Source organism: Leptonychotes weddellii, chromosome X (assembly GCF_054177405.1).
Source record: "Leptonychotes weddellii isolate Sample4059 chromosome X, ASM5417740v2, whole genome shotgun sequence".
Taxonomy (NCBI): Eukaryota; Metazoa; Chordata; class Mammalia; order Carnivora; family Phocidae; genus Leptonychotes; species Leptonychotes weddellii.
This window is the reverse complement of record NC_138385.1, coordinates 70,884,915-70,901,154: the sequence shown is the minus strand read 5'-3', so window position 1 is coordinate 70,901,154 and position 16,240 is coordinate 70,884,915. Positions and strand designations below refer to the sequence as shown.

Below are 16,240 nucleotides of genomic sequence, written 5' to 3'. Positions count from 1 at the left end.
ATACTTTGCCCTATGTATCTCTTTCATCTGGCTGTTCCTGAATTATATCCTTTTATAATAAACCCGCAATAAAATAAGTAAACTATTTTCCTGAGTTCTTTGAACCATTCTACAAATGACCGAACCTGAGGAGGGCATCATGGGAACCTCTGATGTGTAGCTGGTCGGCCAGAAGCGCAGGTGACCACCTGGGACTTGTGACTGATACCTGAAGTTTGGGGGGAGGGGTCTTGTGGGACTGAGCCCTTACCCTGTGGGAGCTGATGCCATCGGCAGGTAGTGTCAGAATTGAGTTGAATCACAGGACACCCAGTCACTACCCATTAGAGAGCTGGAGAACTGCTTGGCATGGGAAAATCCCCACACATCTGGTTACAGAAGTGTTGGGTGTGAGTACTGTATAAAGGGGAAACAGGAAATTTTTTCTTATAGGAGTTTTATATTTGCAGACAACTTCCTCAATTACAGGAAATGCCCTCGTATTCTCCTCTCTCCAGTAACCATCACCATCATACTAGAAGTGCTATTAACTGATGAATATTGTTTTTATATACTGATAAAACGTTTCCCTCCCTACCTGGGCCCAGTGCACCCATTTCAAAGATGGGAGACAGTGAAGGTGATGCTGCTGCCCCCTTGTGGGAAAATGTGGCAACATAAAACACCACAGCAAAGACACAAGGTCAACACCGTCCTGATAGTTTTGACCAAAATGATACCAAACAACAGGATACACTGCTAACTCAAGGCAGATTTTGAGTTACTCCTCAAGCATCTTAGATTCATATTTATTATCACTGGAGTTCATGGCACAAAGAAACAGAGTCATCGCTATGATATTAAGTTCATGTTTACTGTCTTCCACTTCAAGAAAGAGTAAGATATTAGGGCTGTGGAGGTGCATTTTGGTAAGAAAAGGATAAAGGTGTACAAAAATCATGAACGGCATTATTTTCACCTGCTAGATCTGGAAGACATCCTCTGATGGGGAACTGTAAAAAGGTCCTAACTATAAGGAATTAAAACAAAACATTAAGTTTCTTTAAAAGCTCAAAAAAGTCAGTATCCATGCAAAAAAAAATGATGGAGCTCAACAGAGGCATTGAAGATTTTACAGATCAACATCATAGCATTCTGGATTACAAAGAGAAATAACCTATTATGTATGTGGGCCAGAAACGTAGCACATAAGATGTCAGCTGCTGAAGAAAAAGAATCACTGACTTCACACGTATCTGACTAATATCAGAGAAGAATGCAGTTTCAGAATCTTACAGAAACCAAAGATGGATGAAATTCCTTTGACATCTGACAGGGCTTAAGATGGTGAACTCCAAAGATGCAAAAATTCAAGACTTTTTCAGGAAAAAAAAAATTTAAGACTGCTTCACCATGGAGGTACTAAAACAACTCACTTCGCAACTGTATTAGCATATTGGGCTGATGGTGTACAACTGCCAACTTTTCTAATTTTTAAAAGGAAGACGAAACCTCTCCCCCCATATACAGTGGATATATATGCTCATCCAAAAACTGGTGGTATGAGGAAGGAATTTAATTATGGACAAAGTGTGGTTCAAAAACCCCACGCAGCCGTTAAAGAAACTAGGCCCCATGAGTCGGGTGCCAGTTCCTGCATTTGTGACTGAAGCTGTTGGGAGGACAGTTGAACAAGTCGACACTCAGCTAGCTGTAATTCTAGACTGCCATCCACCTGCTGTAATACTTAGATGTCTCTATTGATACGCCTTTGTTAAGGAGTTGGGGAATAGGTGCATGGATGCACTGTTCTCTAAAGAGGTTTCACTTCCACTATATGAGCAATTGGGAGTAGAGGATCACCAGTTCCACCTGGCTACTACTGTGGGCTTGTTTACAGCACACAGGGGTTGTTCTGAGCTCGAAAGCTCCATCCGAAATTCTGAGAAAAGAAAGCACCCCGTTCCACACCCAGTTACACAGTGTGCGATGAAAGTGAATCTAATTTTGAAACATTTCCATTTGTAATCACTTCCTATTTCCTACTCTCAGCCCCAGGCAACTACTGATCTACTTCCTGTCTCTATAGATTTGCCTTTTCTGGGCATTCCATATAAATGGAGTCATAACATATGTAGTCTTTTGTGTCTGGCTTCTTTTGCTGAGTGTAATGTTTTCAAGGTTCATCTGTGTGGAAGGAAGGTATCAGTACTTCATTACTTTTGACTGCTGAATAGTATTCCACTGTATGAATATACCATATTTTGCTTATCCATTCACCAGTTGATGAGCATTTGGGTTGTGTCCACTTTTTTGCTATTATGAATAATGCTGCTCTGGATATTTGCATACAAGTCTCCATGGACATGTTTTCATTTCTCTAGGGTAGATACCCAGGAGTGGAACTTCCGGGTCATATGGTAAATCTATGTTTACTATTTTAAAAAACTGCCAAAATTTTTTTCTACTTGGGAAACTGTGTACCTTGAGATTCACCCAAGTAGTGAATCAACACTCCTTTTGACTGTTGACTAGTACTCCATTGTATGAATATACAAAAGTTTCTTTATCCATTCACCTGTTGAGGGATAGTTGGCTTGTTTCCAGCTGTTGGCTATCACAAGTTAAGCTGCTTTGAACATCCATGAACAGGGTTTTACATGAACGTGTTTTCATTTCTTGAGTAAACACCCAGAGTGGGGTTGCTCAGTCATAGGGCAAGTGTGTGTTTATTAGAATCTGCCAAGTCATTTCTCAGAGTTACTATGCCATTTTGTGACAACCCCTTTCCCCCAAGCAGTGTATGAGAGTTCTAGTTGCTCCACATCCAGTAACTCTTGATAATACTCCAGAAAATCTGTGAATCACCAAACAGCCAGCCTGGGAGTAATGCTACCCTGATAGAAGATGACTTTGATGAAAGAAAGAAACTGAGTCCATAGCTCTTTAAGATAGAAGTTCTGTCTTGTTCTGACCAGTATATGAGACACTAAAATAGTGAAAATCAAGCCCATCAGGCAAGAGTTCACCCTCCCATCCAATGCCCCTCTTCTCCAGCAGCTGGCATTCCAGAGATTTGACTAAGACCAAGATGGAACACGTTTTTGTGATTCAAAACCACCATCAATTATAAGTAGCTTCCCCAAATCTGGAATGTCACAGTTGGGAATAAAAAGAAGAAATGATTTTAGGTCTTAGATATCTGCTTAACACCACCAGACATGGGAGAATTGTTATACTGTCCCATGAAGCTCTTGGGTGAGCCACCACAAAAACCTTCCCATCCTTGCTGTGCCGTACAGCACTTCTCCACACATGACCATATACCATATAGCCTTCTGGCGATCTTTACAGAAGGAAGATCCTCACTCTAGGGTAGAATGAAAGACTGGAAAAGCCTTTCATTGAAAACTAGGACCAAGGAGGCAGACTTGGGCTCCATGACTGAACTTTCAACTAGAGGAGTCCAATATGGTACCCAAGTGTAGGTTGATTACACTTGCCTCATTCTAGGTGGGGCCTATGCTGGCTCAACACTTCCAGGGCTGGAGGGATTATTTCTGCCTAATCCAGGGTTACAGCCTCAGGAATCCCATTATTGCCACACCCTTAAACCACACTCTCCAAGCTCTGCCACTAATCAATGAGACATTTTGACCTGGTTCCTTTATCTCCCAATTGGTTCAAAGTTTTGGTAGGCAACAGAGAGTATCACTAATTCAACCCCTCGAACACCAACAGTATAGATGACCACCCATATTCTTAAACACATTTTCTTCAAAATGCTTTTAAAATAAAATTCACAGATATGTTTGAGTGGAAGATAATGGGAAGCCAGCAAATTCCTGGATTAGGTCTAGGGACCTTTCAAATTATAGGATCGGTTTTCTGTTTTAGACCAGGTTTATGATTTATTTGTTTCTGCTTCACACTCTGCCATTTTCCAAAATCAAGGACAATACCACCTGTGGCTGTCATCACTCAACACATTTTAATTGCTGTTTTGTGTATTTCCCCTTCAATTACACACATTAATCAAATTCAAGTCAACTGCCAAAGGACTACAAAGGTTACCACAGTGGATTATCACCCACTTTCCTGACCTGTCTGCCACTCCTTAAAGGCCCAGCCAAGACTTTCAGATGATGAACACCAGCTACCCTTTGACACAAATTAATCAATCTTTCCTCTGAGCTTCTGTCTGGAATTCTCTCCGCACTCTGTCTTCCCTAATCATCCTCACAGGGTTAAGCCCTACTTATCCTTTAGGTCACAATATAGTTATCACGTCTTCCAGGCAGGGAAGCCCTTCCTGATACCTCAGGACTGGACTGGATTCTCCACAATCAGGGCTGCCCTCGCAGAATTCCACATGAAAGATGCTCCGTGGAATTGTTCAGGGCACAACCTATACAACCGTATGTGGCTGCCCTGCTCACCATGCATCTCCAGAACACAGTCTCTTGTTATCAGAGCAACAACTGCACTGCACTGTGAAGGCCTTTTAACAGCCCCTCCCTCATCCCCAGGACTAATTCTCCCAAGGGCAATGCTCAGGGAGTACTCACCAGCCATTCCTGCATCTGACCCACCACAGCCACACAATAAATGACAGTAGACTATGGGGACATTAGCCAGTAGCCATCTGTTAACAAAGAATTACCTTATGTGAGTCATAGGAAAAGACACTTAATTCTGAACCCCAAGAAAGCAACTACTTATTTTCAACCTCTTACCTGCCACAAAATGCAAGGGTGCCCACATTTATTAGCCTTTAGAACTTGGCCCAAATTAATGAATACACTTCAAGCACTCTCACCAGTTAAAAACCTTCCAGTGGTTTTTATGAGGCATATTATAGAATCTACCCTCCTAGAGGCTCTGAAGTTCAGTAGCACTGCAAATAAAGGGATGCACTAATCGCAGTTATCTTAGAGAGCCACGAAACCAGAGCACACAACAGCACCTACCTTTGCTGCTCTTAGTGACCACAATTCCTAAGGGATGGCTGAGCCTTAACCTGAAATGCGAAGCTACAGACACACACGAGTGACAAGGTAGGGTTTTCATAACACATGGGGAAATCAATGAACAGAAACAGAACCGCACTCACCAAAGTTTTAATTGATGACGGTGTATTTTTGCAAATTAAAGAAAACAAAACCTATTTAAGAATTCACCTGAATTCAAAGACTAGCAACCAAAATAAATTATCTGCTATGGGCTGAACAGTGTTCTCTCAAACTTGCTATGTTGAAGCCCTAACCCCTCCGCCCCTCCACGTGACTGTAATTTGGAGATAAGGTCTTTGAGGAGGAAATAAAGGTTAAGTGAGGTCATAAGGCGGGCCCTCATCCAATAGGACGGGTGGCCTTATAAGAAGAGGGAGAGACACCTGCTTCTTCTTCCCGCACACGCATGCACAGAGGAAAGGCCATGTGAGGACACAGCGAGAAGGTAGCCGTCTGCGAGCCCGGAAGAGAGGCCTCCCCGGAACGCAACTATGCTGGCATCCTGATCTTACACTTAACAGCCTTCAGAATTGTGAGAAATAAATTTCTCTTGTTTAAGCTACCCAGTCCGTGGTGTTTTGTTAATAGCAGCCCGAGCTGACTAATAACACTATTTCTGAGAAATTGCAGGGGGCTTCTCTAGACTGTCAATAATAGCCTTGCAGCTAACTCACACCCGACCTCACAACTAGGAAACCTTTCTTTTACAGATGGAAAGTTAAGGTCCCACTGCTCTAACACAAGGCCCTTAACCGCTACTCCACAGATGGTTTTTGTCTGTCTTTCCTTTTCCCACACTACCACCACGATGACTCTTCTTAATCTTCCAAAGGAGACTTTCCCCAGATTGCCCTCCCAGCATGAACTCAGACTTTTGTAGAAAGTATTTTCGGGGCGCCTGGGTGGCTCAGATGGTTGAGCATCTGTCTTCGGCTCAGGTCATGATCCCCAGGTCCTGGGATTGAGCCCCATGTCGGGCTCCCTGCTCTGTGGGGAGTCCGCTTCTCCCTCTGCTTGTGTGTGCACTCTCTCTCTCTCTCTCAAATGAATAAATAAAATCTTTTAAAAAAGTATTTTCCTAGGGCACTAGCCAAGAAACTACCATACCTCTGTTCTCTGTGATCAGAACTGATGGAGCCAGACAAAAGGTTAATTTTCATTAATGCTTTTAAAACATCACCTACTCAGGAAGATACTGAAATGTGTTGTGTTGAGAAATTTAATCAGAGGCACACAATACATAATTTTTAGCTCAGATGATCGTTACAACAATTCTAAAAAAGGAGGAATTTAAATTGATGATGACCTATACTAGTAAGTTAACTATGGTAAGACTACAAAAAACTTTACTATGAAATATATCAGCTACCCAAAAATAGAACTACATATAGGGGATAAAGAGTAATATAATTGGGAAAGAATATACACGGGGGGGGTCAAAGGTACCGGTAATTTTGTTTCTTAAGCTGGACAGTAAATACAGAGGTGTTTATTCCACTTTTTAAGTTATCTACACTCTTTTGTATATTTAATATATTTCACAAGACTTTATCAGGCTAAGAATGGTCTACCAGACCTCTAGGTAGCTATCACTCAGTTTGATCAACAGCGTCTTACCAAGAGAGCTAAGCACCCTTTATATTGTTCCCAATCAACACCTGAACTTGCCCTCACCCCACCCCCTGGAAACTGCTACCCTGAACTGGGTGTTTATTATGCCCCTAGAGTCTAATTGTGGATCTGTGTTATTTCATTTTCTATGTCTTTGAATTATGTGTGATATGAATTATTCAGTGACTTGCTTTTTTCCACCCCCCAATGTGCTTATGAGAGTCATCCATGTTCACATGCGGCTCTGGGTGCATCACGTCTCACTGCTGTGTCGTGCTGGGGCACGTGGGTGTAGTTTCCTTCTGCTTTTCTGTACTACTTTCTGGATAATTGCTTCAGATCCATTTGTCTGGTTTGCTAATTCTCTCTTCAGCTCTTTATCCACTGAGTCTGTAATGTCAATGACTGGTTTTCACTTCTTGAAATTCTATTTGGTTCCTTTCCAAATATGCCGGACTTTTTGTTTGCTAACAGAATCTGAACTAAGAGGTGAATATGTTTATGACCCTCAGCTCTGCACTCTGGGACTACTGCTCACTTATTCCAATCGGCTTCACGGATGGATAACAACACATTCTCATAAAAGGCCTAAGTGCCTCTTCCAAAGGGTACCGGCTAAATAAATTGGGGTCCCTTCATATAACGAAGTCTGTAGCCATTATACTAAAAAGAATGCAGCAGTGCTACACACAATGCATTAAGTGGGGGGGGGGAAAGCAAGGTGCAGAATGAGTTGTATAGCACACTACCTTTCGCGTGGGAAATGAAAAAACAAAATCTACCTCAGGTTTTTAAATGCAGCAAAATTCCCTAAAAGGATATCCACACGAAGGTATAACACTGGTATCTCTATGGAAAGGAACTGAGTTAGCCGGGGATCAGAGGAAAGACAGGATTTAATTTTCACTCTGGAGCCATTTGAATTTTCTACCGTGCACAATATATATATTTCCTGTTAGAAATCGAAACGATAGCTAAATACTGAAGTAAGCCAGGCCATCTCCGACCCCTCTGCTCTCGGCACATGCTGTCCACACTGCCAGGTCTGTCTCCCAGTTCCCACCGTGCCCTCCCCTGTCTACCTGGCCATTTCCTATTCACCTGCAGGACTCATCCGAAACCGCACCAGCTTTGGCACAAATTAGCTGGTGCCCACCTAACTGTTACTGCATGTCTGTCCTCCCCATGATACCGCAAACTCCACTGAACCCAGCGTGATGTCTGGAACGTGGTCATCATTCAAGAAATGTTTGCTGAAAGAATGAAATCATGAAAACCGAAAACTATAGTTTGACAACAAATACCATTAATAGATTATACACAGTTCCCCAAACTGTGAACATAATGCCCTTTTCCCCCTGCACCATATGTTTAAGTTTTGGCAGGGAACAAAACAGCATCTGAAAAGATTACTTTCCTATTTTTGTTGCAATTTCTTGAGTCATGAAATTGGTGTCTGGGAAGTATCCAAAGTCAATAACCAGAGTCGACATTAATGACACATCAAGAAACACTTCACACCATATTCCCAGCAAAATCTTTTATGTGCTTATGAGAGCAGAATAAAATGTAACTATTCACTGGTTTAAGTTTGACCCGGCTCAAAACTATATCATATTTAACGGCCTACTTGATAAAATTATTTTAAAACAAAACACACGGTGGAGAAGCTATAATAGAAAAGCTGGGGGTGCCTGGCTGGTTCCGTCAGAGGAGCATGCGACTCTTGATCTCAGGGTCATGAGTTCAAGCCCCACGTTTGGTGTAGAGTTTACTTAAATAAATAAACTTAAAAAAAAAGAAAAGAAAAGAAAAGACAATCTGTTGTTCATCCTTCTAAGAGCTGGTACTGAACAGGCGTATGCTGCATTCCAGGAGGAGAGAGCTTTGGGCTGGGTGCTAAGGAGGCATGGAGAACCTGCCCTCCTGAGCCCCCTACCAACACCACACCCACCCCCGCCAGCCTGGGAACACATAACTAATTATAAAGCCAGTCAAATTGTGACAAGCACCATAAAATAGAGGCAGAAACAGGTGACATAGTAGGGAACAGAATGAATCATTCTTTTAAGTGAAAAAGTAGTTGAGGAAAACTTCACAGAAAAGGTGACTTATATCCATGTAATACCATACCAAGACAATACCATAATAGTATTGTCTCGACTTTCCTATTTTGGTTGCAATTTCTTGAGTCATGAAATTGGTGTCTGGGAAGTATCCAAAGTCAATAAGCAGAGTTTGAAATTTTCCATAATAAGCAATTTTTCAGTACAGAACTTAATCCACCCAACATGAAGATTTAAAGCAGGGATTCTGGTAACTGTAGGTCCAGCACGATCTTCCCATCCCCACTCCAGAAACTTACCTCCAAATCTCCCGAACACCTCTAACTCTGCAGGTGCAAGAGGTAACTGTCACTCCTCCCTGTGAACATCGTTTCTCTCCCCATCCCTGTCCCCATCAAAGCCGCTTCCCTGTGAGTCAGCCCCATGTCAGTCGCCCACAGGCAGGCACCTAGTTCTGCACAGTGGCAACCATTCTTCTCACGTGGATTTTTTTTTTTTTAATAGCCTCCTAGGCCTCCTCGCAGTCACCTCATGCTCCTCAGTGACCTACCTCAAAACCACCACAAGGTCGAGGAAAAGAAAAGGTAAAAATGCTCCTAAATATAGCCGGCTATCTTCTCAACGTCTTGCCACTATATTCTCTGCCACTTATTTTTTTCCATGTTTTTAAAAACAAAATGCCCACATCTTACCTAAACCAACAAAAAACAATGTTCAGCTCATCACTTGCCAAATATATATTGAGAACTGGCTCGATGTATAAGACCATGTCAAGTGCTAAAAGGAATATACCAGAAATAGCGCACAATGATTCCTGTCCTCTGAGAGCCCATAATCCAGTTGAAGGCGAGTTGTGCAAACAAAAACGCATCGTGTAGACAATCCATCAACCATCCTTCTAGTTATAGTACAGTAGTGGACGTTCACGTTCTCAGGGGAATCATCAGTCAAATATTGTGTGAGCCGGGAGGTTACCACACCATCTGGTTGGTTGCTGTTGACAGGCCAGTGTAACAGAAAGGAAAAGTCTGTTGCAAAATACACTGTGAAGAATAAGGCAATGGAATATGGTGAATAAAAATATATAAATGAGGCAAAAGGGGAAGACAAGTAAAAGAAAACACCAAGGCTTTGAGCTGAGGTGGCTGGTAAGGTATGGACAGCATTTACAGGAAGTGAGAACGTCCAGTGGGAAAGCTGGGATTAAAAACGGAAGATGCTGGGGCGCCTGGGTGGTGCAGTGGGTTGAGTGTTTGACTCTTGGTTTCAACTTGGGTCATGATCTCAGGGTCGTGGGATCGAGCCCTGCATCAGGCTCTGCACTCTGCACAGAGTCTGCTTGAGATTCTCTGCCTCTGGACCTCCCTCTGCTCTCGTGCGTGTGTGCATGCTCTCTCTCTCTCTCTCTCTCATAAATAAATAAATACATACATACATACATACATACAATCTTAAAAAAAACCCAGAAGGTGCTAACTCTGCATCACATACACTGATTTCAGAGTATGGCACATTCGGGGTGGAAATGGCCCAAATGATGAGGACATTTGCCTCCAAGGAAGAGAATGGGATAAATTTCTACCCAAGGACAAAAAGAGGCCTCTTTTTCACTTGTCTTTTCTTGGAACTTTTGCATTTTGTACCATGATATGTATTATCTTATCAAAAATTCATTTAAATAAGTTATGAGTTTCAGGACTGTATTATAGAAATTACAGTCAAGACTAAATATAAAGACCTGCAAGGCAGCTATGTAAAAATGGTATCTGAAGCCATGGACCAGGCAGTGAAAGAAACCTATCGGATCAAGGACTAGACTTTGGGCAACTCTGCACCTAGGCAAACAGAATGAAAGCAGGGACAGCTGGGTAGCCAGAAGACCCTCCTATGTATGTGCCAGGAAGAAACTCATCCAAAAATACTACCAAAAGCATCATGGAATGCGCCTGGAATGGGGGTGGGGGCAGACATGAGGGTCCCCAAGAATTAAAGGTAAGAGAATGAAGGTTTTCCTCAGACAGCCAGCAAAACTGCCATATTTTAGATGTGACTGGCAAATTACGGGAGTAAGCTAGGAGATTAGCTGTTCGTGTGCCCCGAAAAGCCTGGGAATCCCCAAACTGCAAAGTGACCCAGTTGGAATGCACCTTAGATTCATTTGGGGAGAATCCAGTGCACGTGTGGTATCCAGTTTGGAAAAATAATGTGAAAAGAAGAAGAAAAGCAAATCTCCAAAGGTCAGATGGTAAGATGACCCGTGTGACCACTGGCTGACAGAATGGATACAGTGCCCGACCTAAATCAGTTTGGGGGGGGGAGGGGGAGGGACAAGGCTGTCCCTAGGAAGGAGACGGACCCATCAGTCTTTTCCAGTCTAGATAGAAGCATATCACAACCAATTGCTTCTGTCTTTACCCTGTCCTCTAAGTCACCTTCTGACAACAACTCGGGGTCTACACAGAGGAGTCTGCTGCTTGTCTACACGGAGAAAACAGTCTACTTTGTCTGAACTCTGCACTCTGGTTAGGTTCAGACTCTCTGAGCCTGATGAACTTGAGCTTGGCCCCGAGAGACAGAGTCACTCAGGCTGCTGACAGTTTCAGCTTTGGAGCGGGTGACATCACTGTCTAGAGTCTGGGCCAAGGTACATGCTACCTGTGTGGCCCCTTGCAGCCTGCCAGCCTTCTGGCAACATCTGTGCCACAGGCCTTAACAGCAAACTGCCAAAGCGTCTGTTTTCCCCACTCTGTCTCGCGGCTCCCTCCTACAGTGACAACTACGCTGTGTCCTCCATGGCTGTCTGTCGGGGGACCGGATAATACCAGTATGTCCTCCAAACGCAGTCACTTACCTCAGACAGGGACAAAAGTCGTTGCTAAAAGCCAGCAGGAAAGAGCTTGGCGTGAGCACTCACAAAAATCTCACACGTGCCGACATCATCATCCTTCATCACTGCCTGTCCTGGTCGGACACACAGGAGACAGAGAAAGCCGGCTGTACTTTTCCTCTCCCTCGTTCTGTCCCCTCCCTCCGCCTCTGCGGCGCCCACCCCTCATGTCAGCCACTGGCCAGTCCAAGGCTGGCTAAATCTACATATCCAGAAATACAGAATATTCTTTTGCTTCTTTTAAACTTCCAGAAACAGCATCATGGGGCATGGGGAAACAGGTTCAGCTGCTGGAACCAAGACCAGAATACCAGGGGCTTACCTGAGACATGAGCCCATTTTTTCTCTCCCGTAAGAGTCAGAGCAGAAAGGTTCCTGGGATGAGACAGGGGGCCCCCCTGTCCTCCTGCTCTACCGTCCCCGGGTGTGGCCCTCCCCATCAGGCCCACATTGCAGGGCAAGAGAATTGAGAAGGGGACAAGGAAAGGCTCTCCCCTTCCCTTTATGGGGAGCGCCTCTCAACTGTGCACACGACTCCCACCCCACCCCACCCGCCAGGACCTGGTCGCACGGTTGCATCCCACTGCAAGAGAGGAGAGAAAAGAAAGTCTTCTTTCCAGGAAGCCATTTCTCCTTCTAAAAGCCCACTCCTATGGAAGAAATGGAAAGCAGATCCTGGGGGACAAGTGGCCTTCTCTGCCACGTTTACTGGGTGGATTGGGCTGCCTTTCCCTCCCCCCCCCCCACTCAATATTATGTTTTTGAGAGCTACCCATGTTCAAAACCTAAGTGCATGCATGTTCACTGCCGGTCAGTGGCATGTTGTGCTCCTTGTAAGGGCTTACAGGACTGATTTTCTTTACAATTTAGGATCTACAGTCTCAATGGGGTGGATGCATGCACCACATGTATTAAACTGCTCCCCTATCGTTAGACACCCGGGTCTTCTGAAGACACTCTACTTACAAAGTGTTTGGATCACATCCAGAGCAACGTTCAATCCGTTAAATGCTAAGCTATATGGATCAGTCTCAGGTACAGACTGGTTGTTTGGTAAAGCCTTTAAAGTCCCCTACAGCAAGCCAGCTAAAAGAGAAATTGATAATATTAAACTACATAGGAAGAGGAATGAAGTGTATGATCCTCCTTGACTCTGTGATTGTAATAAAGCATTACAGGCCGTGCTGGGTTTCCTGACAACCCGAAAGAAAGCCTTGGGTGCTGTTTGAGTCACATCATCTGATAGAAGGAAATAAACCAGTTGAGAGAAATAAATGTTTGCTGGATCCTCATTCTAAAACAAATCTGTCTCAAGGCTCAATTAGCTACAAAAAGAAGATAATGACGTCTTTAACAAACAGCTATATAGAAAATGTCCAAGGCTTCTCCAGGAGGATGTTTTCCTTGGTTGACCCTTAACAAGTAGAGGACTTAACATTAAAATATTTTAGTTAGAGGGTCAGGTTAGCACCCAGGCTCATGTCGGTGTGGGATTCTTGCCCGGAAGGGGACACCCAGGAGGATGTCAGGAAAGGCTGATTTTCCCCAGAGCCTCGTGGCTTCCCAGTGGTTCGGTATTTTTGGAGGCATTATTATTAGTGACTCCGGTATTATTAGGGGATTTTCCTCTCTTCTGTAGTTCACTGAAGGTTCCAAACCATTTTGGAGAAGTGAAAAGATACTGGTTCTTTCTGTGGGGTTTTTTTTTATGGCTCTGAAATACCCCAATATAGTATCTTCTTTTCATTTTTACTCATATTTGGTAGTTGTTTTTTTTCTCTAAACCACAGTTACAGTACACCACCCCAGTGTTGTTTGCTTCCTCTTACTACTCTAATTTGCCCCAAACAGCACAAGTATGTTTTAGTACATTAAAATAATTTCAAATCAATCCATGCAGAATAAGAAATACTTACTGAATATCCACTTTATTCTAAAGGTTTTACTTATAACATTATCTCTTAATTTTCACCGTAACTTTATGAGGTAGGGGTTATTTTACAGTACTTAACAGTTGAGAAAACTAGATCTTTAAATAACCTGCCTGAGGTCACATAGCTGATCGGGTCACAGAAACTATAGGATTCGAACTCCTTTACTTTATTTTTTTTTAAGTTTTATTTTTTATTTTTTTTTAAGATTTTATTTATTTGACAGAGGGAGAGAACAAGTAGGCAGAGAGGCAGGCAGAGGGAGAGGGAGAAGCAGACTCCCTGCCGAGCAGGGAGCCTGATGTGGGACTCAATCCCGGGACTCCAGGATCATGACCTGAGCCGAAGGCAGTCGCCCAACCAACTGAGCCACCCAGGTGCCCCGCGAACTCCTTTACTTTAATTCCAAAGCAAGAGTTCCTTCTGCTATTTCCTGATGCCTCCCAGATGACAAGTGAATTATAAGTAAGATTTTGCTCAGCTTTATAAATAATGTGTGTGCCTACTATAGTGAACCCCTAAACCTTCCCTCAAAACATGCGACCCTCTGTAATCTGGCCATAATGAATGCATCCCCCCATTTTATTTCCTTTTTTTTTTTTAAAGACTTTATTTATTTATTTGAGAGAGAGAGTGAGAGACAGAAAGAGCACAAGAGGGGGGAGCGGGAGAGGGAGAAGCAGACGCCCTGCCGAGCAGGGAGCCCGATGTGGGACTCGATCCCGGGACTCCAGGATCATGACCTGAGCCGAAGGCAGTCGCTTAACCAACTGAGCCACCCAGGCGCCCCCAAAACATTTTATTTCCTAATATGCTCTACAAGGACCACGCCCCCCCACCCCCGATCTGACCTGACAGGTTTCATCATTGCCTCCACACTTACAGACCACACACTTATTCAACAAATGAGTTTTTAGCTTTTACTATGTCCCAAGCACTGTTCTAATCTTTGGGGATATGTATCTGTGAACAAAACAAACAGAAATTCCTGCTCTCATGGAACTTCTTTACATTCTACTGGGGGGGGGGAGGCGGGGGAGAAACAAGAAATGAAATAAGTAAATTACATAAGAAAAGAACACGCTAAATGCTATGGCAGAAAAAGGGTTAAGAAGAATAGCGTGGGGTGGAAGGCTGAGATTTTAGAAAGAACTGACAGAAACTCTAGAACAGAAAAACATGATCTTAGAATCTTATTTCATTTTCAAGTTCAACAGTAGACTAGATTATTAGATACAGTGGAAGAGAGAACTGTAAAACTGGAAGATAAGTTTGTTAAAGGAGAGATTCATTCACCAAGCAAATTACTTTTTGCATCTAGTATATATTAGACATTGTAGATGCATTTACTTTACTTCTGTACTTTCACAAAATTTCTTTTCACTTGGATTAACCTCAATTTTCTAAAGCCAACCCAAGTTCCTTCTTCACATTGATATCTCATTTCTCTAATACCCTACATATTAAAATAATCAGTATTCATTTTCATCACAGACTAGCCCAGTTCTTAAATTATCCCATATCCCTAACTAGACTGTAAACTCCCTGAGAATTAGGTCTATAGATTTCTTTTATATCTATACCCATGTGGAATAGCATAGTAGCAGACATACAATAAACAGCTGAATGCCCCAACCACTGCTAATTAGCTAATAATTTCGCCTTGGGCGAAATTGCTTGAGCCCTCCTGGACCTCAACTTTCCCTCCTGGCAGCCAAGGTAAATGAGCTCTATTTGCAAAGCCAGAACTGACAGCTCTGCTTCAGTGAAGTTAAGTTGGTGAATTCCTGCCTCAGTTCGAATCTCTGCTTCTCAGTTACTAGTTTGATGACTGTGGACAAATTACCTCTCATACCTCAGTTTCTTCTCTTGTAAAGCAGGTGTGTTAATAAGAGTACTTGCCTTGTAATGTTGAGTTAATATTTGTGGAAATATAAGAGTCATGGCTTAGAATCCACTCACATCAAGGGGGAAAAAAAACCACCAGAAGCTCTGAAATAAATGTGGACAATAAAGAGCCAATGGGATCAAATGTCTAACGGTATTGAACACATGTAAAATGCCCTATCAGAAGAGATAACTATAAATGCCTCCCACTATCTGCTTTCTTCTCATCCTCTAATCAATCCTACCTGTCATCAAAAAGTCAAGAACAAAATTCCTTAACATTATCTTTAAATTACTGTCACTACACCAGTCTAATTTTCTAAAGTTCAACTGAATATTATACTAAGTACATCAATGGACTAATGGTATTTGGGCAGATGATTCGGGCTTAACCACAGTACACATTATTTCCTGGTTCTCATTTTTGTCAAAGGATAAATTTCAAAGAGTCAAAAACAAGATTCTCATAAAAATAGTGAGCAGATGTCAAAGCTATTTACTGCTTAATTAGGAAACGAGCAGAACGGTAAAGCTGGTTCCAAGGAGGAAAGGAGAGACCAGTATATATGGCCAATGGAAGAAAACATGCTGAAAAAAGATTGCTAAGTTAGATTTTAAAATACTGATTTCTATGGTCTGAATGTTTGTGTCTCCCTACCCCAAATTAATATGTTGAAATCCTAATCCCCAAAGATGATGGCATAGGAAATGGGGCTTTTGGAAGGTGCTTTAGTAATGAGGGTGGAACCCCTCATGAATTGGATTAGTACTTTATAAAAGAGGTTCCAGAGACACCCTGAGCCCCTTCTTCCATATATGGATATTACAACAATGACAACACCAAACCAACTTGACCAGTTTGGTTTA

General features: G+C 42.8%; 1 protein-coding gene across 3 annotated transcripts in view; it reads right to left on the bottom strand.

The window, feature by feature from the left end:
* The window catches only part of SLC9A7 (solute carrier family 9 member A7), a 130,221-nt gene that overhangs the window by 74,969 nt on the left and 39,012 nt on the right, over positions 1 to 16,240 (bottom strand). The window contains exon 1 of one of the 3 annotated variants that reach the window (XM_081809357.1): positions 4,548 to 4,713. The exons of the other annotated variants lie outside the window; for them this stretch is intronic. Coding sequence (XP_081665483.1) covers positions 4,548 to 4,554 — 7 coding nt within the window. The 5' untranslated portion in view covers positions 4,555 to 4,713. Of the gene's footprint in view, positions 1 to 4,547; positions 4,714 to 16,240 lie in introns of those variants that run through there. 3 annotated transcript variants of the gene reach the window in all.